The 24,777-nt window shown below is 42.8% G+C and overlaps 1 protein-coding gene across 3 annotated transcripts in view; it reads left to right on the forward strand.

The window, feature by feature from the left end:
- Positions 1–881: 881 nt before the first annotated feature.
- rps6ka1 (ribosomal protein S6 kinase a, polypeptide 1) overlaps positions 882–24,777 on the forward strand; it is a 33,925-nt gene continuing 10,029 nt past the window's right edge. Inside the window, exons 1-2 of one of the 3 annotated variants that reach the window (XM_040198621.2) lie at positions 882–1,601; positions 7,220–7,264. In XM_040198621.2, the coding sequence (XP_040054555.1) occupies positions 1,539–1,601; positions 7,220–7,264 (108 nt within the window). In that variant the 5' untranslated portion in view covers positions 882–1,538. Of the gene's footprint in view, positions 1,602–7,219; positions 7,265–23,963; positions 24,565–24,777 lie in introns of those variants that run through there. The other 2 variants (XM_040198622.2, XM_040198623.2) reach the window with 2 other exon arrangements.

Consider the following 24,777-nt stretch of genomic DNA (forward strand, 5'->3'; position numbering starts at 1 on the left):
GTAAAACACTTGATAAATAGGTGTAATAAATGCAGCAACAGCAGAAGCCCTTTGCATGTAATGTTGGTAAACAATGCATCCATCAAAAGAACGGCACTAAATTGCTAATTCCTTTTATGCATTTTTGTTTCCACAAAATGTCTCTATTAACTAAATTTGAATTCTAACAAATCAAATCCATCCGCTGTGAGGCGGTTTGATGCTCTCCAGTTGCCAATAGTAACCAAAGAGCAAAATCCACTCGGCAGTGAATGAAGCAGAGAAGTGTTAGAGCGTTTTATTATATCACTGAAGATTTCAAGGACCATTGCTGACCAGAGCTGTTGTCAATGAAATGCTTTCCTCGTTAATCTAATGTCCGGGTGGAATCAACCAGCACCGGTCACAACCCCAATTTTGGCCTCAGTTAATCTTCACATTGAGTGTATCGTGTAATCTATGGCGGATCATTCTTTTCAAATGTGTGTTGTTTTCAGAACAAAAGCAGACGGTGGTATTTATGTAAAGGCACTGTGCGCAAAAGTATATTTCATTTTTCTTTTTATATATATATACATATATATAATGCAGCTGGGTGAAAAGTCAGTTTCTCACTGCCATACCCTCCATTTCCATCTGATGGAAGGTCACAGTGCACATGGAGCAGCCACATAGTGCTCTTCGGACGCCACTCCCTCCCCTTCATGACTTGATTGACAGCTTTGCCTTTGAACCGCACAGGATCTAATCCTCCTCCGATGCCCCGTGTGCACCACACGCATCACAACAGAAGGCCGAGCCGGCCATCGATCCAGTTGGCATTACGTATTTGCAGTTCACCTCTGCGCCAGACGATGGCACGATCGGACCTGGGCGGTGCAAGCGCGGAAAGGGGGCTGGGAATCCCGCAGGAGTCCGCCAATAACAGCTCGCGCCCGGAGCCTGCTCGTACTACGGAGCCGCAGCCGAGGTCTCTCCGCGCGCATCACCACCACACCGCTGCGAGAGACAACCCGGAGAGACAGCACGAGAGGGAGGAAGCCGTGGAGAGATTTGGCAAAGAACGGCGCGCGCTCGTGCTGACGTCGGTTGTGTCGTTGGGCAGCAGACCTCGTGCAGCAGAAGACCGCACCGCCGGGCTCTCCGCGCTCTTCTCCCCGCTCGCGCCCGAAGGAGCCGCCGCGCGTAACCTGGAAGGACGAGGGGACTTGTCGTTAGGTGTCTTTTTTTTTTTTCTTCTCACTTTCAACAATTCACGCGCAAGTGGCCGGCAGCCGACCCCGGAGTCGGGCCGAGTGGGGGCTCCGTGTCCAGGTGAAAGCCGCCGGTGTCGTGCTCGCAGCTCCTGAGGTGGAGAGCGATTTTTTTTTCCCTGAGAAATCTTCTCCACCTGGACTTTTGACCCGAGGAAGGAGCCGCCAGGTGAACTGCGCTTGACGGGAGCGGCACCAACAGAGTCTCGGGGGGACCGAGTTCGGTACTTGAGCAGCTGAGGAGGGAGGGGGGGGGGGACTGTGGTGGTGCTGGTGGGGGTCGAAGAGCCAGAAAACCCTGCGAAAATGCCTCTTGCTCAGATAGCGGAGCCATGGCCCACAATGGAACTGCTGCAGCTGGAAACCGAGGTAATGAGGTGGAATCATGTCGACGTGGTGTTTGCCTGCCTGTGTTTCATTTATTTCATTTTTTTAATGTCATTTTGGTTTCGTTCAGGTAACATGGCGCACAAGAAACACATCGCCACTCGATTTACAAGGTGTTCATGTCACCACCTTCTCTAGAAAAAGTTATTTCAAACCACACCTAGCTCGGGACGTCATACGTCACAATCCTGTGTTCTCCAATAAAACTAGTTCAGATGTTCTGGAGGACTTGGCACTTAAATTCCATTTACAGGCAACGATTGGCGTGACCATCACTACCTATTCATGTAAGATAAGTACTTTTCAGAGCTCAATGCAGATTGTCACTTCTTCTACTGAAGCTCTCACCTGCAAAGTGGTTTCCAGTGAATTCTGTCAAATGCCTTTTCACACATGTCATCAAAAATGAAAGGTAGAGGAAATCTACCTGGCCCATGTGGACCATCAAACTTACTGGTGCATTTATGATTTCATGGAGTTTTTTCTCCCGGTGTCATTTACAAAAGCACTTCTGATGTTGCAGGTTTTTTTATTAAACCGCCTCGTGAGCAGTGCCTGATTTAACACGGAGCAGGTGAATGACGACGTTGTTGAGCACGGACCGGGAGAGCGGCTCATTCTCATGTAGTATGATTATTCATGAACGATTCAATCGTCTCTTGGACAGACAGGTTGCTCAATGAATATGCATGTGTAACATTGTGTTCTCAATGAGCAGACACGAGCGGCTTCGAAGCAACCTGTGTCTTATTGGGGCGACACCGTAAAATTCACTGCTTACCCGGTTTCTAATGGGATGCTTGGAGGGTCTCTTTTCAATCAGGCAGCCAATTGAGCAGGCGAGGACAGGCCTGTTGGACCGACGTTTTGTGTGACGAGTCTCGCTGACGGATAGCGCTGTTCATCAACCGTGTCCTCAATCCGCTTCAGGAGAGATGAAGAGATGAGCGCTCATTCATAATGACACTCATTTGTCCATCTCTCCGCCTCGATAGCCTCTCTGCTTTCTGGAGCCGAGGAAAGAATTTGTAATAATTCTGTGAAAAACAATTTAAAAACAATTGAGTTTTCTGATCAAACTCAAGGTCTTTTTTTATAAAAGACAGGCTGAGAAGTCTCGGCTCATTAAGTTATGCAAAGCATCAACTGGACTAGACGCCGTCTGATGTGCACTTGGGAGTTACGGTTGATTTGTAGAGGTGCTATTGAGGCTTACAATGAATGGAAAAACGTGCAAATAATGCAGGGGAAAAAAAAATCTCCTTCGTCGTGACTTGCGGGTTACCCGCAGAGTCTAATATTTACAGCATTCTCCAGCATATGAGTTGGCTGAGTAGCATGTCACAGCTGAACAGATGGTAGCGCCGAGCCTGTGAAGAGTGCGTTTAATACTGTGAAACATACCCAGCCTAGGTTTTGAGTAAAGTTTTTCCTAAAAAAAACAAAACACCGTTGCAAAAAAAAATATTGTGTGTGTAAATATCAGCATGTACACGTAAGGATAAATTGTATAGAGATTTTCTCACGCCAGCATTGAGCCCCCCCGCCTAACACTCACTAAAGTACTGCGTCTGTAATTGATTTGATCGCACAAGTCACCAAGAGTCAAAGAGGGATCTTTGCCATGGATCTCCGTCACCAACCAACCAGCCAGCTGCACGCGTTGGTTCCCGATGGCAGAGCGAGACAGCTCGGGGGCTCAGATTGATTGAGCAGAGACAGCGAGTGCGACCGGAGGCCATGCCAGCAAACATGTTGGGAGAGTCAAACGCCAGGCAGAGCCGTGGGTCTGCGTGTCACGCAGACAGATGGGATGGATACAGAGATGCACTTTTGGCCGATTTTTGAAAATAAAGGATGAAATGTATTACAAAGACATTTCAACACAGAGGGAGTTGTTATGTGGCAGTTGTTTTTTTCACCAGCCACTCATTATGTCAGTGCTTGCGTTTGGAAGGTGCCATGAATGGAAATCAGATTTTGCTTTTGTGCTCGATGCTGTGACAAAAGCAAGCAGAAATGTGCAAATTTAGCTATTTCAAAGTGTGTGTTTTTTTTATTGATCCTTTTTATTCAGAAAACCATTTCTGTTATGAATTCATTTCTCATTGATTCATCTTTTCGATAAGGACAGTTTTAACAAATCATTCCCGCCCTTTCTCAGTTGAGTGACCACCGCCTGCGTTGGCCTCTGTCATCACTGGGTCAGTGAAGGTCCTCCAGAAGAGCTGAGTCATGCTTCTGTCAATGTTTATCTATTGCAAATCTGAACTCTTAATGAATAATCCCTCCAGTGCCAACCCTGAAACGTATGATATGAGATTGCACGGATCCATAGAGGGGATCTTGTATCTTGCCTTGAAACGTGGTAAAACGCTACGGCTTGATCGTAATGCTCACTGTAGCTTCAAGCACTGCTGGGTATATTTTAGGTTCTTAAAACATGCCAAAACGTCAATTAGGGAAGGGAGACCGTTTTGTAAGCAGGCCCTTAAATCCTCTTTAAAAAAATTAATATTCATCCATATTATCTTTCTCGCTTTTGCTCCTCCTTTGACTTGTTTGTTTTTCTTGTTTTGTAACTTGATAAGAGACTTTTGAATAGTTTTGTATTTCCAATCTGTTTTTTTTTTTCCACAATGGCTCTTGGGCCTTTCTTCATAATTGTTTCTTTTGCAATTATTTCGATTCAATTATTTCAGTATACAAGTTCTCATTCTTAGGTGCTTTATTTTAGCCATGCGTTTTTCTTTTCCTCGATTCTCCTTTTACAACCTGAACTGCTGTTCGTTCCTTCTCTGGAGGAAATTGTATTTCGGCCAGCGTCTGCACTCCAGTCCACCATCAGAGGCAAAGTCTCTTTTTTTTTTTTTTTTTTCTCACACTCTTTCTTTATGCTCCCCTCGCGTTTTCAGAATGAGGGTGGAATTCTATTTCTTCGAAGACGAGGTGGAAGCAAATGGGGGAAAAAGCAAAAGTGTATTTCTAAAGAAAGTAAGACTTATAATGCAGGATTGCACAAGCAAAGACTTGGAGAAATGGTGCGGAAAGACGTGAACTATTCACTCCTTACGTAATGTTCCATCTAGAGGATAAAGCCAGGTCGATACACGGAATGTGTGCCATGTTTGCGAGCTAGGCGCGGTCAGCAAGGCGCTCTCGAGCACTTGTGAGTTTGTGCTCGCTGCGGTTCGGTTCATACGTGCTTTGTGCGTACGTGTTCGCACAGTCTGCTTGGTTGCAGTAAATCTGGGTGCAACCTGCTGAACACCTGAGCGGCGGGGCGGGGCCGGCATGTGATAACAAATCCCTTCGCTTGATAGGTGCCCCGAGAAAGAAAAGTCCTCATTTCTTTATAATCCAAAGTAAAAAGTTAACTTGTAAGTGAGTCAATTATCCAAAAGACTGCAGTGGTACTTTGACCTGTCGTCAATACTGACGGGAGAGATTACAGGACGTTTAGTCGGATAGAATCAAAGGCTCGGACAAAAGGAATTGTTATTGTGTTTTTTGTTGCCTAGTTACGGGACGGTAGCTGCTCAAATAACACCGTTAAAACAACGAATCAAACGCACACAGCTTCAGTGCTCTGATATCGTTTACTTTGCTTAATCATGCAGGACTCCTGTGAGAAATTCCACGTTCTGTCTCCAGCAGGCTTAATAGGCTGGTGGGTAAATTATTTCACTGCCTGCTTGTGGGCTGTAATTTTCTTCTAGTGATCCTGTGTGCATCTCCAATAGTTGTTGAATGTGTGCATTACAGTTCAAGTACACTATCTTTTTCCTTCTAAACGGTGTTTGAGCATATTCATCTGTACGTGCGCCTGCATTCCTGTGCTCTCATGGAGGAAGCCCAGGGGAGAGAAAGCACCATTAACTGGGCCACTTGAATCAGCCATGCAAAGCTAATGAGGTTTCAATGTGTTGAACTGCAATTTTGGGGACGGCATTGTTGACCACACGCACAGAAAGGAGACAGTTGGAGGATTCCCACCACTGGTCAGCACACTTTACCAAACACGCCTCACTGACGGCCAGGTGAAAGGAGGCAGAGTCAGAACGTGGAGGCAAGTGGGACGGTTTCACTTTGAGATTCAGTCTGCCAAGTCCTTTGTAAGAACATGCACTGAACTTCCTCCAGGTTTTCTTAACCACTAAAACCTGACTTCAAACTGCATCTGGCCACTAAATTGTCTCCATTTCTCCTGTTCTCTCACATTTCCAGCTGCCATGACTGGCACAACTTTGCTAAATTGCATTTCCTCTTTTGAGTAGATGATTAAACTCCAACCAGACGAACTGCTGGTCTCTAATAGTGCCTGAGGTTATAGTGCCCATCCAATTTTATAGCAGTTGGTTATTGCTCACAGCAGGAAAAAAATAAGTACATCCACTTTCCAAAATGCATCCAGTCTCTCTGCACAGAATGTATTGTGAGGTATCTCAGAAAATCTGATCCACAGTCTAATTCATTTTTGATTTAGATGGTCTTTTTTTCTTTCAGTATGGAGGAACCGCACTCATGTCGCTGCCTGTGCTTCCATCCCGTCTCGCGCTGCACTTTATCTTTAATGGTTGATTGTTGAGGCCACTGCTTGTCATTGTGTACACGGCCTGCAGTCTAAAGGAATAGGAAGCGGGGAGAGGTCATGTAGGAAGTGAACAACCTCGGCGTCGCCCCTCTGTGATGGGGGGAAAAAAAACAATGCAAAAAGCGGAAAAGGCCAGGGAGTATTTATTTAGGGTGTTCTCACACTCGGCCCGGAAAATACATGACTCCGGAACCAGGAGTGTTCCTTTGATCCCTGGAAGGGGGTCAGTTATAATTTTAGATTTATCTGCACATGCCTCAGAGGTATGATGATGCCATACGTCATTAAAAGGACACGTGTTTTACATGTTGAGGTCAATGTAATGGTCACATTGAGGTACCAGGCAGTGAAAACAACTGTATGTTACAACTGTACATTACTATATTGCTTTAAGGGAAGTTGAAGATCCTCTGGTGTGTGTGTGGGGGGGGGTTGAAAATGTTGGGCAACATGAGCAATGCCGAGGGATCCTAATTTGACTTTACATGATAATGGCCGCTTCCCTTTTTTTTTTCAAATTCATTAGACCACAGGTACCCTGTGCATATAATACTCATTATTGTTCCTCCGTCGTCTGCAACGGGATGAAAACGCATATAATCATGCACTGTGACGGAAATTATACTGTATGTTCAAAGTTAGCCGCCCACTTCTGAAGTGTTACATGAACAATATGTTGGTGTTCTGAATAGCCCTCAGCGAGGTATTGTTTTACAAACAACAATGATTACCCTTCTGTGCAATACTCACCTACTGCGGCGCAGATGGACGAAGGGCATTTATGTGTCAGCACTAGATTATTAGGTTTGCCAGCAGAGGAGCAAAGTGCTGGATGCAGCGGACTGTTGCCACCCCCACAGTCTTGCAGATATTCCCTCGTAGCCCCCACTCTCGCCCCCCCCCACCTTACTCTCTATGTGTCTGCTCTCTCTGTACACGCACACACGTACACACAAGATATGCACTGTCATACTCTGACTGTTTCTCACATCTGCTCTTTTGACAGAATGGGCAGAGCACTGCTGAGGACGGAGACACGGCTGCTGTCAAGGTACACAAACACGCACATCCACTCGCTCACGCATGCAAAGACACCTAAATGTGACTCAACATTCATGCATCTTCACAGCCAATACATGAGAGTGACTTTGACACATTGGACAACATTCGTTGGCTTTAGTTTTGTTCTTCTCCACGAAGGCGAGCAGCGGCAGGCATTTATTGCGTGAAACATGTGTGACTGTGCTTTTGATATATTTATTTTGCAATTGCACCGACGGCCCTCCGCGGGCATTAGCCGGCTGTGTTCGATCGTGTGTGTGTGATCGAGCGGCAGACCGGCTACCGTGCATGGTAATGTCTCTGGATCAATATAATACAGCCAAAGTGTTACGTATTGGCCGCGTCCTTGTATGTCCTGTGAACCGCATCACACAGAGACGAATACACGCAAGCGCCTGTGCGCACAGACTGACAAAAGAAAAGCACTGAGAATCATCCAGTCAGCTCTTTCCAGCCTCTTGGCCGGCCTCTTTGCTTTATTGTCCTGCTCTGAAACGTGATCCTGTTTCCATCTGTAGACTATTAATCTCCAGCCGTGTAGCAGAGGACAAGCAAATGTTCCCTCTTCCTTTAGCCTTTTTTTCCCCCCCTTACTTTTTCTCAAGGGGGAAAGACACTGAGGAGTATTTTGTAGTACTTTCATACAGTTCCGAACAATGTTCTATGCAGGTCAGGTAGCAAATACCATTATTTTAATAAATAAAAATTCTGTAAATATGTTTTTGTATTTATTAGTTAAGGAAGCAATGTCTCGATTTGGCCTTACACATAAAATAATAATACATTTAATTTGTAATGCACTTTATATTTAAGAAAATCTCAAAGTGCTACATGATAAAACCGGTAAGTGCTAACAATAAAAACACACGGAGAGTTTGAAAACAAAAACAAAACAAATAATGAAAAAATAATGAATACAGATTAGGTAAACTGGTATTGAATACTGACTGACTTGCTATTGTGGTTTTGAAAAAGTCTCGTCAATCCCCAATGAAAAATGACGTCTCCCTTCGACGACTTATTTTTGTTTTTACAACTTCCTCAGAATCATTAACTTGGACAACTTCCCCCTCTATAGTGACTTTGCTATTTCTACTCTGATTCTCTGGTGATGCAGTAGAGTACAAGTTCCAGCTGAAAATCACTTTTCCCAGAAACCTCCCCTGTGGACTGTGAGGTCTTTGGGAATCATTTCTCTGCAAGGCAACATGATGCCGGGGTTGGCTGTGTCAATAAAAACCGAGTTAACCGCTTGTCGCGACCATAGAAGTGACGCTGAAACCGAAAGAAACCGGACTGGTCGCATCATCGCAGATACCCGATCCACTCGATGCGCTCTGTGTGGGCGCGGATGCAAGCTAATTGGATTGATGCATCCATAATCACATCATATCACAACGTGACTCCATAAAGTGCATCGTATTTGACTTTCACTCAGGCCTGGGCGGTTTTGTAATTATGTACATTACATCTTTGCTAATTGATTGTGGATTATTTTAACGATCTAATCCGTTGATGTTGTTAATGAGGGTGACCTGTAAATGGGTTCAGGGATTCTCTGCAACAGGATTGCTCATGTTACTCGCACCAAAAGAAAGATGTTGGTTGTTCTTATTATATGATTTATTTTGTGGATGACTTTGTATAAAGCGACGTCCCACTGACTCCTCAGACCGCCGGATTGTTCTGGCCCCGGACTGGCAGAGATGTTTTTAACAAAGCGCTTGAGCGATCGATGTTTACCTCCTTATAGAAACGCTGGCAATTTGATAATGACTGTTATCTGCTCCAGCCTTGGGAGTTAAATGGCTCCAGCAAACCGGGTGGTGGGGGGGGGGGTCTGCTGAAAGACTGGGACGGGATTAACGATTGAAACCAAGAGAATGCCGAGAGGGTTTCTGCCCTTGCTGGCTAAACTAACGTTTAAGTCCATATACACCCTTTAAAGACAAGGTTGGTGAGGTGAATTCAGTCCTCTAGACATCCAGAGCGCTAATGAGCTGTCGTTTGTGTCCTGATACTCTTCACACAATCGGTGAATACGTGTGCGCGGGTTGCTCCACTGTTACCGTTGCTGCTCTTGGTTCTCTCAGGCTTTTTTTCTGGGCCATTGACCAGAAGCAGTAGGTGAGCCCCCCCCCCGCTGGCAGACCGCTGCACGCAGGGTTACGACCCTCCGCCTCGGCCTTTTTGTTGTTTTGTTTTAGCACGGCAAGCAAATACAAATAGAAAGCAAGTTGTGTAGTGCAGACCGGTTATACCGGTAATTGTGTGTTTTTGTATTTTGTTCATTCTTTTCTCCATTGACTGATTTTATTCATCCATTTGGTCCAGTGGTTCCTAACCTGCAGAGTCGGGACCAGCAAAGGAGATTATGAAATCCATCTAAGGGTTTAGAGATGATTGTAGGGAAGAAATAAATGCAAACTATTTTGGTGGTCTCGCACACAAAACGTACTTACATTTAAGATTTGTTTTTCTTGTGAAATACTTTAGAGCTTTGACAACTTGCAGTCTATGAAAACAGACAGACATATATTGCTTTATAATTAATGATCACAATAGCCAATGTTTTAGAGAATTAAGAGAACACAATATGTTTACCTTGAATTTCTTGTTTTGTCCAAAACGTGGTTTATAATGAAGGAAAACCAAGAATGGTTCATTCTTGGCCTTTGTCACTATGTGAAAGGAAGAGATAATAATTGCCATTCCTACTCTGTATTGCACATTCCTTTTATTTAGTTCTTTAAACATCAATCATGATTTTAAAAGCGATAAAAACCTTGGGAAAGGACTTGGATCTGGTTGTGACAGAAAGTCGTTGTTGAAGGAAAGTGGCCTGGTGTGAGGCGCATTGATTGGGTGATCAGACCGTCTCCCCCAGAGGAGTTTCATCTGATCGGTCTCATCACAGAGGGATCACATTACCCAACAATTGACTCCCCGGTACTACGCGAGGCTCACAATGATTGGCTCCCACGCTACTGTTTAAAATGGGCCTATTTCCTGCAATAGATTGCATCAAGCTCATTGTCATCGCGTTTACCAGGGAGAACGATTTGTTCAAAAAGCTGAAACAATGATTGTGACAGCCCCAGTTTTCCAGACGGAATGTCTTTGGAGAGGTGCTTTTGGGAGACCGAGGGTTCAGCTCTGTCCTTCGGGACTCTGAGTGCACTGAAGATGTATCCGCCTAGCAGGCAAAAGGGACACGAATGAGGCAAACAACCATACTGTATTTGGACTCTGTTGCCGTTTTCTTGTAAGATCTGGTTGCTGCTGTCTTTACGGAGTTATTTTTTTTTAAAAGCCTGGATCGGCATACATTTTCATAATCTAATGTGTTTTTCAAGCAAAATGGCAAAAAAAAATATTTCTGCTTTGACTGTTTTTCAATGTATTTGTAAATCTTTTATTGTTATTATTGCCTCCTTGGACTCATGAATGATTTTCAGACTATTAACAGTGAGGATATCCCACTGATTCTCTCCACCAGAATTGATTTTGGATCTTAAATGGGGACGAACTAATAATGGGGATTTAAACAATAATGAGGCTACAACATCACAGAATAATCCACATGTGATTAGTGCTGACTTTATGACGGTCAAACCCGAATATCACACTCTACACCTCCATCAGTTAGTTCACTCATGTTTACGTCCATAGAACTTGTATGTAAGCTCATAGGAGCTGATTTATTCAGCCTTGTTGTAACGTACACAAGCAAGTACATCAGTTTCCTTCACTAACCAACGTTCCAAAGAAAGCAACGATAGTCTCTCATTTCTATTTGGGTTTCTCTTGGTTGGTGAGGTGGAGTCCTTTGTGTGTGTGTGTGTGTGTGTGTGCGTGTGCGTGTGCGTGTGCGCCTCCCTGCCTGCCTGCCACGGGGACGGTCAGAAACAATGTATTCAGAATGCTACCCTCATAACCTGAGCTAATCTGCTTCCTCATGACTGTTTCCAACTCCTGATTATCGCCTGTGTGAAACAGCCGCTGGAACTTGTTAAAGGGATCTTTTGCTTTTCAAGCTTAAATCACAGTTGATGTCTTCATGAAAAGATTAACTTTGCTTGATTAACACTACCTGTCAAAGGTTTCAGGACAAGCTTTGTCCTTTTTCTTTTGTCCTTATTCTGTCTTATTTTCCACAAAGTGCCACTTAGATAGATTATTGCTTTTTTTTACACATTTTAATTCAACATAAAATTAATACATGACCTCAAAAACTTGTGTGAGGAGAACTGGTTGTCATGGTTTCACACCAAAGCAGCTGACAGCCAACCCACCAACAGGAAAAGTGGGATTATAATGAAGTAATTCCAGATTTCTCTCTGTTCCTAAAAGTGGAGGACACGTTCTGAGGACACAGCCTTTGCAGCTATTCTAGACATAACGGGGAAGCACGAGGCACTATAACCAGTTTCATTATAAACATGGTGTTGAAGGACCAAACCAAGACTTTGTGAGGGATAATACTCATGGGTGTAACAAGGTCCGATGTCCCGGTGTCTGGTTGACATTTTGGCTCTGCATGGTTCTGCATGAGGGTTACGACAGGAATGGTATGATCGGTATGTTTCAGCATAAAAAAGAGAAAAAAATGAATACAGGCCTGCATACCACGGTTTGCAAAAAAAAACCGCCGGTGGATGGAAGGTGGACGTAGCTTGCACGAGTGATTGTAACGAGATTCTTGGATGTTTTAGATATTTTCTCCTCCACAACCTTCAAGTCAAGTAAATTGGGTGAATTGAATTGCTTTAAAAGCTTTTTTCTTAAGTATCCTTGGTAATGATGCTTGATTGGGTAAGTATATGATTTAATGTATACTTTTTTAAAGCTCACAATTCCACGAAGGCTGGGTAGAATTATAGTGCTGCTATTAACAGCCATTACTAGGACCATCTTGTCATTAAGCCTGCGAGTAACGATGATTCTTATCATTCATCTATTTAACCATTGTTATGTTGTCTAACAATTACTCTATAGAATGTCAAACAAAACAAATATTAAACACCTTTTGGCATTGCCATAAGCCCGAAAGTGATGTCTTCATACTGTATTTCACAAACATAAACACATATTTCATTCATATATCATATAAGGCGACCAGCAAAGAGTGAACCAGCAATTGGTTCAATTAGTACACCCTCATAATGTCTGTTTATTGCAGCCAGGTGCTGAGCGAGTGATCTTACCGAGTGGTGAGAGTGCACAGCGCAGGGAAGGGGGGAGAGACGGCAGCGAGAGACTTGTCGAGAGTGTGGCCGGAGGGGGAAATGGAGCGGGGGAGCAAACGACATGGGAGGACTGCAGGAAAGCGAGGACAGGAAACAGTAGGCCGCCTCTGCATAGTTCCCCCTGCAGTCCGTGACTGGCTGGAGAATGACCCGGCACGCAGGAAACCCAAAAGGAGGAAGGGGCAGAATAACGCTGCACTCCCCAGACCGCAGCTCTTTCACATGGCGCTGCATCTATGACTTTCTGTTCATGTTCACAAGGAGGGCTCCGCACAGTCTTGGTGTTTAGTGTTTCCAGGACTGATTAAATATTTACCAGTGGAGAGCGTTGTGTAGGCAGGGATGGCAACTTGCATCTGGAGCTTTTTGACCTCCGGGCTATCGCGGAGCGCTGCAATGCCAGCGAGTCAGGCTTCCTAGCCTCGCGGCATGTGCAGCCATAAGCCTCTTTGTGTGCACATGCATGTTGTAGGCATGGCAACTGCTTTCGCTGTCGTTTTCAAACATGACCTTGCATTTGGTTCTTCTGGCATTGCCACACACCCAAAATATCCAATTCCTTTTATATATTATCAGATTGTTTATGATAAAAAATGTTTAAGATTAAGCACAGGCTGTCTGGGTGATTTAAAACAAAATGTTATGCAATCTTTTCGCAGCAATAATCGCGTTGGTATCCTGCACCTCCTTTTAGTCATACGTGGTTTACCATCCTGTCTTGGCATGATCCCTGAGGTGATTGCTTTTTGAAGTCGTATGGAGGACTTTCACTCTTTTGCATTGGATTTATGTGAGAAAAATACTGTATCTTCCTTTTTTATTGGTGGTTTTGGTTGCTACGTTACTGCCAATGACACGAATTAAGACTGTAGATTGTTGCATATCTCAATGCTGCAGGAAACAAACGGGAGAAATCAAGGGTGTGTGACTGGGAATTTCTTTCTGGTCTTTGAAATTGTGCCCCCACACTTTCATGGAAAGTGGCAGAAAAGTCATGCATGCATGTGTGTACATGTATTTAGCTTAACCTGATATAATAAGTAATAACAAAACTAAAGGTTTAATGGTTTTTCAATTCTTTCAATGAGAGTTAAAACTATTACTATAAAGCACATCATAAATAATCATAATTAAATGGCCGATGTCTTAAATTTTATGGAAAACTGCAGTTTATTCCTGCATGTTATTGTATTGTTATTGTGTTATGTTATTATAAAATACTCAGGTTATAGTTTTCTTTCACCTGTTTCCGTTTGTTTTGCTACGCCAATCAGCAGCTTGCTTTATATGTGTGGCATCAATAACTTCTCAATGTCTCAGCAAGAAAACCTGTAGAGCGTCCTCTAAAAGTAAAGTCTCCCCATGCGGGTTTACTTCCTGTGTGTCCGCTCCAGTCTTTGCTACCCGTGTCTGTCTGTGATGGGGAGCGCTCTTTTTAGTTGATATACAACAGGTATTGCTCTCTTCAATCTGGTAAATTCACTGAACCATCCCAAGATGGCCCAAAGGCTGAACGTCAGAGTAGGAAGAAAATGTGAATTGTTTTTCTACGTTCTTCCTTTATTCATCTCTTTCTACTTCAACTATCTCCTTTTCTCTGATGAGATGCATCCTATCATTTCATTCCTCAACTGCTCCACTTTCTCGTCCTTTTTTGGGTTTTGCTGACTAATGATTTATGTATGCATCGGTTACTTTTGTTGGATTTTTTTTTTCTTTGCCTCGAGCTCATGCCGAAGCTCGTATTCTCACCAGGATGTTCTGTTTCCAGAACAAAAATCACTTGTGTTTTTGTCAGCCAACTTGAAGTGCGAGAAAGCTGGATATCGCGAATGGAACACATTAATAAATTTCTTGTAGTGTTTAATGAAGTCTGAAGCAGAACCTGCCGCTATGTCACTATGATACTACTTCTCACCCATCTGCCGCTCCTCTTTGCCAAGGAATATCAACATATTATCTAATATTAATGATGCTTCACTAGCGCTGTGATCCTTCATCAGTTTACTTCAAAATATCAACCTGAATAATATATATATATATATATATATATATATATATATAATTTGTTTTGCTTCCTCTGGCCTCAATAACTTAAAATCCCTGTGAGCGATTCAACCTTTTGTCATTTCAGTTGTCCAATCACAAATTACAGTTATGCACACTGACCCAAAACTGTATCTGCATACAAGTGGGTATTCCTGGAAAAGGGCACACCTGCCCAGAGGAACTTAAGCTTATTAAAAGATTTTTAAAAAGCGTGATAAAAGTTTCAGGAAGGCGTAATGATCACAGCATGGCTGCATTGTACATCCAGTCGTTTCATTAACATTTTTAAACCTCCATCTTGGAAAAGTGTGTTGAATGTCGCCAGGGGAGTAATGCATAACGCCGGCATCTGCTTGGCTGTGATCCCTGGTGAACAGAGGCTTGTATTAACAAGGTTTGGACGCGCCTCAACAGAGCTAAACTCTTCACATTCCACTGCAGGGTTGGAGGGAGGGGCAACTGGAGAAAGGGTCTGCGACTGATTATATCCCTTTGGGCTGCAGGATGTAGTCTAACATGCACTAAATACGGTAATGTCTGCTAAGGACTCTGGTGCCTGTGTTTGTGTGTCAACCAGCACACCAAAGCCACCTTAATAGCCGCCGCCATTAACCATCAGATTCTGTTAATAATGAACTGTCCTTAAAGCAGCGGAACTTGTAAGGAAAATGTGACTGTATTCAAATATGCAATATATTAATTTGATATTTTCTGCTTTGATAAACCCTGAAATATTGCAGTGGTCTGGAGTCGAAGCTGTCTGAGCTTTTGTTAATCTTTTCTGTTGCATATTTCTTGCACACATGTATATTCCCCGGTGACTGAACAGAGTGCAGCAGTCTGGGGGAAAGAAATGTCAACCTTTACATTGTAAAGGGGGGGGGAAAGTGCTGACGTCTGCACTGTGTCGCAGAGACTCAGAGGTGACTCTGGCTGTGCCCATCGCAGATGTGGTTTTAGCCCACACATGTGTACACACAATGTGTAAAACACATTTCAACAAAGCGCTTCACATAAAGCCATTAACAGCATCAAATATATAAGGCAAAATAAACATTTTGCACATTTTAGAACAATTGATAACATTCATTAAAACATTAAACGGGCTAAAAATAGAAAAGTTGCCGTTTAAGAATTAAAATACATTTCCTGCATTAATGCATTTTACAAACTATATCAACATCCTTGAGTCTGCTTCAGTTAAAAGCAGCGGTTTTAGATACGTGGAGCAGAAAAGGAGTGGTGCTTCTCCGTGTTTGGTTCTAACTGGGGACGTCAAAGACGACCCGAGGGGTCGGGAGGGTTTGTAAGGAGGCAGCAGGTCAGAAATCTATTTTGGCCCCCAAACCATTCAGTGCTTTATAAACTGTCAGCAGGATTGTAAAGTACATTATTTAGTGGACTAGAAGCCAGAGCAAAGTCCTCCGAACTGGAGTGATTTAATCCACGGTCTTGGTGGAACCACCGTAACATTCTTCAGGCAATAATAGGCTGATTTAATAATTAATAGCATTTCTTTGATGACTGACAGCAGTCAATGTATCGATCAGTAGGTGAGAGCTGCGATCACACTTTGAGACCCCTGGGAGAAATCCTGCAGTGACTCCCACACAATGTAATCACGTTTTCTTTTATTATTTCATACTCCGATATAATAGTCCACTGTCTTTCCCTTCCAACGTGACCATTAACACCACCTACTTTTTATAGCGCAATTTAAATCATAATGTTTGCTCTTACATTTTTAAAGAATATGGCAGTTTTTGTGACTGAGTGTTATTTTGATGAAATATAAGAGGGTTATATTTGCACTAAATTGAACTTAGAGATTAAAGTGTCCATTTGAAGTGCAGTCTGACTATCTAACCTTGGATCAAAGTGAAAGCTGTATGTAAATACACATGGTACCCATGGCAACCGTTAATCATAGATGGGTGTCAACAACCCCCAAATTAACCTGACTTGCCACTAAATGTCGTCATCGTGGCGGAACATCTGCCGGTAGAAAAAATAGGAAATGATTATTCTGTAATTAGTCTGAAACGCCGTGCACATCAAGGACCTCAGAGTCAGAAGGACTGATGGAGTCTCTCTCGATTATTGTACGCTAACATGGCCACGCTAACATACCCAGCCTGGTATTCCTCATTCATCGCTTCACTCTGCCCTCACAGCACATCATTTGCAAAGCACATTAATGCTGTTTTTATATCTCTTAACGTTAATGGGGCTTGTGCTGCAGTTGTTAAAGGGTTGTGAGGTATTTTATTATATTCGTCGTGTGAATATAGAATATTGAAAGACAAATAAGGGAATTGCTATTGAGTCCAAACAAAAAATGGTTAGTCTTTACGCTTAAATCATGTTGAGTTGATATTATTTTGAATATTTTTAATTTACACTGCCTTTTGTAGAGCTGTATACGCATGATGAATATATTTTTTGAAGGTTGTTTTCTGTCAGTCTGCTCGGGTGCTTTATGTATAAATATGATGTCCTCATTCATGCCAAATCCATGTACTAAGTGCTTTAATTGTTTGTTAAGTGCAAGAGCGACTGATCTTTCCTTAAACTGCAGCAGCTGGTATAAACGTGTACACTGTAAATATGCAAAGCAATGCAGCATCTATCACCCGTAACATTTCAACCCACCAAAATGGACTTTTCTCTGCATATATTGTTGCTGCAGAGGGACGTGCACTTTTTATCTAAGAGTTTTGCCTCACCTGAAGTTATTTAGAGACTTCTGCAGCCGAAGACACTAACTGGTGGTAAAAGCTTTTTTTATAGGACATATTCAAAAAAAAAAATCATGGGTTAATAGGGAAGATCTTTAACAGATTTTTTTTTCTTTAACATAAGAGCCTTCTACACGTGGGTTACTATACGGTCATTTTGATAACATGTCTTCTAGCCAATCGTGCAGGCTTGACATTACGATGCTACTGACGTAGGTGTCGACACTCGACCCGAACTCTTCCGCTGTGTCTCTTTTCTCTTGCATACTCTCGGTTTTGGTTACCTTCCCGGCTGCAGTCCCTCCATCTACTTACTGTACGTCCCGCGTGATAATGCAATCGATTTCAATCGCTTCAAACCCTGCAGTGCCCGGCTTATTGGATTATTTTGCGAGCAGGCTGACGTGAAACAACCAGGCCCGCCAGTTATTGCCTTTTTAATTCTTTGCTCAAACAACACAAATCCTGGCAATTTGTGGAGTGGAAACATCCTTTAGTTTCTGTCAAAGAGCCGCGTCGAGTGCACTCTGGTGTTCCAGCCACCTTTTTTCATTTTTAGATGACAGCAGGCAAGGGAACCCCGATGACGCACACACCCTAAATGAGAAAAGGCACTGATGCTTGAAGATGCCCTCTGTCATCGTTTTACTCTGTACATTCCAGTGCAGCGTCGTCCTCTTCTCTTCCTCTCCCTTCTTATCTTCCATCAAGCTGCTCTGCACATTTCGTTAAAGTCCAATGCGTCGCCCCCGTCCCGCAGTCCAGATAAGGCTTGCTCGTGTCCTTGACTGTACTGCGGCCCTTTCTATCCTGGTAGCTTTTGTTCTTGCAAAGTGTCTGAGCCGAGCCTTCCTGTGAAGTGTACTAACTCAAAGGACAGCCTTCAAAAACATCCTTTTTTTTTTTTAAATAGATGAACCAAACGCGGCTAAGACTATTACATACAAATAACTGCTTGGTGTTCCTTCTCTCACACGGCAAGTTACCCAGTTAACAGCAGAATGGAAAATCCGCTTCATTACGCAAGCCGGTCGAACTTTGCGCTCACATATATTAACACACACACACAATCTTACAATAAAAAGATAAAAATCTATTAGTCTTATCACCATGCGGGCAGAAGCAAACAAAAGCACACATATGCTCCATCATGTACGGCTTATCAAGTGTGAGTCATAGAGTTGTGGTTTTGCAAGTTAATTGACCCACTCCAGAAGTGGAAGCAAACTCAATTGTCCCTTTTTATTCTTTGCAGCAGCTAACAGACATGGTTGTGTTTGCGTCTGCAGGCCTGGGAGGGATGTGTGTGCGCGCGTGTATATTAATGTGTGCGTCCGGCGTGCGCAGTGGAGCTTGAACGCACGGGGAAATGAGTAATTGTCAGTGATGTTTCAGTGCAGTTTGCCGTTGGTGTGACGTCTCGGGGGTAGTGTTTGATTGACGCCCCTGTCAAATGGGGATCCTCCTATCAGAGTTCATCAGCAGCAGAAACTGATGGTTAATGGCGGCGGCTGTTCAGGTGGCTTTTGTGTGCTGGTTGACACACAGGCACCAGGTAGGATGGTTTACAGCCCAATTACCCAGCCTGCCTTTGTGCTTGAAGGGGCTTTAAGTCATATATTGTCCACGATGTAACCTCCGCTTGGCCATACAGTTCACCTCGCTGCTCTCTTCCTTCGTGGGATGCTGTTAAACCATCTTTCTTCTTTCCATCAAGAATTTTTTCTGATCATGCCAGAGTACATTTTGTTACAAGCGTTCATTAAAGGTTGTTTTTGGTTCATATTTTTGTAGTTTGAATCTTAAATTCTTTCAGTTTTGATACTCCTGTATTCACAAAACGTGTGGTTCGGATCGGTCGACTGCAACATAACTACAACCTGGCAAAGAACCGGAGCACTGAGACAATAACAGTTTACCCTGAATGGATTTAACGTTTGACTACTAGCACCCCCCAACAGGGTAGTCAAATCTTTTTTTAAGAGGTGGGGTCATAATTTCAAGGGGGTGGGGCGCCCCCCTGATATAATGGTAGGGGAAACAGAGAGTTAACCTATTTTAAGTATTGTTAAAACATTGGGCTCAATAATCTATTGAGCCCTAAGTATTGAATTAACTTCCCAAAGTTCAGCAATGTTTTTTTAACACATTTCTGGTGTGAAACCAGTATTTCCCTTTTTTAAAAATGATTTCACAGAGAGTGTTTATCTGGAATGATGTAGATGTATGAATGTAGAACTAACACCACCAAAGAAGGCTTTTAAATGGGTGTGTCAGAACTGGTTTTTCAAATATTAGTGCTTCATCATCCAAGAACAAACTTAAAAACCTACTTTACTTAAACCAGATGCCCCTATTCACTTCACCCCTTCCTCCCTCCATTCATGGCTATCATGGGTCCAGTTGTCATGGTTACAGTGTCCTCGCCGTCACAAAGCCCTGACAGTGCCGGGTAAGAATGGTTTGAGTGTGAATACACACAAGCACACGCCAACATTCCCTCCTCACCGGGCTTCTTGTGAAGGATTTTCATTCATATGTCGGTTCAGCATAAAACGCACACACACACACACCGAGAGAGTTTGCCCCGTTAATCCTACAGTGCATGTGTGTGTCAACTTGCACATAAGTCTGAAAGGTCTTTGATATTAGAGTCACATTTTATTTTGCCAACAGAAATATATAACCTAGAATTAATTCTCATGCTGCGTGGTTTTCTTTACAGACGATTCTAATCTCAAATTGTGCAGTACAGTAGAAAGGCACAGAAGATGCTTTTTTTTTGCATTGATGGAAGCTGTTGCCTGTATTGTATTGTGTAAAACAATGTTTTGTGTGTGTCGCCCTGCTTGTATCACCTCTTATTATACAAAGAGGAAGCTGGGTGTTGGAGACAGAAACAGTTGCCATAGTTTCACGCATCGCCCTCTCAGGGTCGATTAAGGAAAATGTTCCAACCATTTCCCCTCATCCTTTAGTTCTTATTAATATGGATGCTGATGCTTGCTTGTTATCTCTGCCCTTTCTTCTCTTGATTTAATAAAAACCCTGCTGCATTTTTCTTCAATGTCCATTTTGAAGGTTTATCTTTACAGTTGCACGTTCCGTCTGTCATGTTTTTGTTCGTTTCTCTCTCTCATCTGTTTGTTTCACAGCAGTTTTACCATTATCATATTACCTTTTACCTTCGCTGCCATTGCATCAGTTTCTACAGCATTACAGGAAATTGCATTTGACATATTCAATGGCAGGGCTCTGTTTTCACCAGCAAAAGGCCTCTAAATTCAGTCTGGCCCCATTATATCTAAAAAGGCTTCTAACAAATAATCATCCATTTTTTTCATTTTTTTTTTTTAACTCAATTTATCAGCAACAGCAAGCTTCTTTTTTTCTGCAAGACAATCATTATTTTTCACTTATTCAAATCTGCACCACTTATTCAAATCTGCACCAATCAATTCTATAGCTGTGGGTCAAATTACTGTGAAACTCGACGCGGTGAGCATTTTCCTTTGTATTTTTTTTTTTTTAGCTTATGTTGTGGTTTGATGTCCTACAACTTAACTGTTTTGGTTATTTCATAATAAACCCTGTTTAAATCACAGGCCTGGCAACAAAACCTCAGACAGACAAAGTTAAAGACTAGCCAAGGGGGTGAAATGATCTCATTAGGAGCCCAGAAGAACCACGAATATTATTGTAACTCTTAATAGCTGGATCTGTATGTAGGGTGCGTGTTTGGCACACTCAAAGTTTAGTCGATATTTAACCGTGAGCAGGAGGAAGCAGGAAGTATTGACTGAGATATGAAGCTGCTTTTTTTGGCTGGCTTTGAGAGGGAACGGTTTGGTAAGTAAAAAGATAAATAGAGCAGGTTGAAAAAATGAACGTTGCTCACGTAACGGGATTGTTTATGCCTTGTTGTCGTTTGTATATCTGCAGATTTTACTGTTATTTTGTTAATGGTGATGTAGAGTGCAACATCAGTGCAGTCAGCCAGCTTCACTCCCGTGACCTCGATGTTTAATTACCAGCACCCACTCCTTCTTTCTCCACCGCAATATAGCGATATTATGCGGATACCATGATATGAGACTAGATATCATCTTAGATTTTGGATATCCTAGTATACAAAATGTTATCTTTTTCATCTTTTAAAGGCTAATGTGATTTTTAATTACTTATCTTATTTACCAGATTGTTTTTTTTCTTTGGTTTGCCCCCACGACCCTGTGTGCAGGATAACCGCTTTGAAGATGGATGGATGGGTCCTTACATTTTTGTAAGAAATTATCATATAAATTACAAATATACAATATAATATTGTACAAATTATAAATTATTTAAAATATAAAATAATTGTGTGAATATATTATTAAAAGTCAATAGTCATCCCCTCATCTTGGCCAAATCAATTAGGCCTATTTTCTATCCCTGTATTTTGGCCTTACTTAGTCCCTGCTGCCATTTCTGTCCCTCCTTTTATTTATTTATTTATTACCACTGTGGATACTAGACTAAGGCCATTACGGCCTCATGTCTTCCTACCCGGCACTGAGCTGCCGATCATCTTACTGCTATCCTTGCTGGGGATATTAATAGCACGTACGCCAAGACAGGATTTCCTGTAGCATCTGTGCTAACCCTGTAACGTCCACCTTTAACTTGTCTATATAAACACATCATCTGTGCTGGTCGAGAAATCCCGCTCATTAAACATCCGCTGGTATTTGCTCTGTGCAGTAGTGGTTTTAGATTACAAATCTGGTTGCTTGTACGTTTCAGTGTGTGCGGCTGCCCTGATGGTGTAATTGGATGAGGACATGAACAGATGGTCTGCTAAAGGAAGTGTATTAACTCCAGACGTACTCTTTAAAGAAGTCAAAGATCAAAACATGTTGCCTGTGTACCTGTGACTAGTCATGAACCACCTTTCACAGCTAATAACCTCTTTATTATCATCTTCTGTATCTATATATGTTTTTTTACAATTGCACTGATTCCCCCCAAAACGTGTTGCTCATACTCACTCACACACACACAATCTCTCCCTCTACTATATTATGTTGTATAAATGAAGACCTTGTCTTTTTATCTGTGGGGTAACAGCACCGGCAGAGGAGGAGATAATCACTTTAAGTAGTGAGGGATTAAGACTAAAAGTCTTTGCTGGGCTTTAATTCTTTGTTCTCATTCAGTCAGAAACTACCATATTTTTTATATTTTTCTCTCATTGTCTCTATTTTTATGACATTCTTTAAATCGATTTTCATGTGACCCGCCCCCAGCCGAACTAGTATGAAAGCCCAACGTTGGGACGTCTGAGGATTGCAATGTCCAGCTGCAGCAATGCCCCTTCCTTCCTTCCTTCCTTCCTTCCTTCCTTTTTTCGTACCCACCTGTCAGTCGTGGTTAGACGACCAGCAGAGCCCGTGGGGGAGTAAACGGGACGGGGTGAGGCTGGTCAGGTGAAGAGTTTTTGGCAAAAGTGGAAAGAAGGTGTGCTGCACAAATAGACTTTTCATCTAAGGAAGAAAACGATAATAAACAGCTTAGTGAGCCCCGCCTACCAACGTATAGCCGCCATGCCGTCAGATGATGGAGTAAAGAGGGAGGAGTAACATTCCTGCATGACAGATTCCGCTGCCTCCCTACAAACACTTCTGGAGATGTTTAGACACCCAACACAACTCTGTACCAAAAGCAAAATAACCTGTTACCCAACAGGGATTAAACGGGTGGTTTAATCTGTATTGGTTTGAATTCAGTCCAAGTCTGCGGTTTTTAATATTGGTGAGTTGATAATAGACTGGTTTGGATTGTCATCCAGGGGGATTATGAACAAAAGACAAATCCAGTGTCATTCTGGAGGAGCAACAATGAATGAATGAATGAATAATGAATGTATTCATTAAAGTATTACTCGATCGACAGAAGATGTATCTAATCACATGATGCAAATTTTAATTGCTTCAAACATTCACAATTTCCAACTAATGAAGTAATCAAAAATTCTTTATCCTGTTCAACACTGCAGCTCTTTGTGTGTCTGCGCAGGCGGACAACGTCTATTTGTAGAACCCTTGTTTTCATAGTAATGAGACTGAAGCACGGCTGGTTGGGTTAGATGTTTAGACTACGGCCCCCCTAAATGTGCACTGCTCTTTCATGCTCTCTCCCACTCTGGGCTTTCTCAATTTCTCTCCTCTCCATTCCTGCAGTCAGATCCGCCGTGTGTTTGAAAACGTGCGGTTGCTGCTCCTGCTTTGTTTCCCAGGACGACTAGAAGCTGCATTCAGACAAATACTCTAATTGTCTTCTGTTTTCTACGGTCTTCAAATCCTCTTACTCTACTCGACCTCATTTTCAGAGGAGGAGTTAGGACAAGACGTTGCAGTCACAGCGCTTTCATGTGCTGCTGTAATTGGACTTTTTTTTTTTTGTACAGCAGGTCAACCTCTGTCTCTTGTCAAATGCTTCCCATCAGTTCCACCTTGTGTCTGTAGTCAATCTCTGATCCAACAGTGGAGGAGGCATGTGCAAAAAATGTGAGCCTGCCCTTACTTGGCTAAAGCTCCCCTGTCATGTCACTCCTCCTTGGAGGCCCAGTCTGTGCACTTCCACTGGCCCCTTGTGTTTATTAAAGACCATTACACCATGTTGGTCCGACACGAGGTGCCTCTGCCGTCTAGATGGAGACTACGGAAGCTCCGAGCTTTAACTGATCTTCAACCTAAATAGAAAAATGTATTCTTCCCGTCATTTTTTGTTTTGACAATCATGCATCAGCATGCAATTGATGTCCTTCCCTCCTCGGAAACTCCTGCGGTTTCCAACCGAGTACAATCACACAGAGGGCTTAATTATGCTTTTCCCGTCAAAGTGTGTAATGCTGCAGAGTAGACTTGTCAGGAGCTGCTCGGCGCTCCGGCAATGCATTCTTTTCCCCGTCTTCCTCTGTCACTGTACCACTTGCTGCTGTGTTTTTCCCTGTAAGAAAACACCAGGTCTGTACTCTTTAATTCTTATCGCTATCCCCAACCACTCACCCTGCTGCTCATATCCTTTTTCTTTTTTTTTTTTAAGTATACTTCCTACTACAGTATAGTTTGGTATTGCACACAGAAGGTGTTAGCTAACTCTGACACAGATGCTGCGTGCGGGATTTGTACGACTCACTGACACCAGTGACATGGAAACATCTGGCCATGTGGAGGCTAATATTCCGAACCAAAACCCGTCGCACACACGAGGCAAGTGGCATTTCTTCATATTCGCTTGTCATTAACCTCAAGTTGTTGTTGAGAGCATGGGTCGAGGATTGTGCATGTTAGGGACACAAAGGACCTGCACGAAGCTTGTGTGTGTGTGGTTGGTATTTTTTAGAGGACTGTACGGTTTCCTTTGTGCAGGTCAATGGGATCCTGAGCTCAAACTTCTATCCTTTTTTTAAATTCAATCCTTAA

Source organism: Gasterosteus aculeatus, chromosome 15 (assembly GCF_964276395.1).
Source record: "Gasterosteus aculeatus chromosome 15, fGasAcu3.hap1.1, whole genome shotgun sequence".
Lineage (NCBI taxonomy): Eukaryota > Metazoa > Chordata > Actinopteri > Perciformes > Gasterosteidae > Gasterosteus > Gasterosteus aculeatus.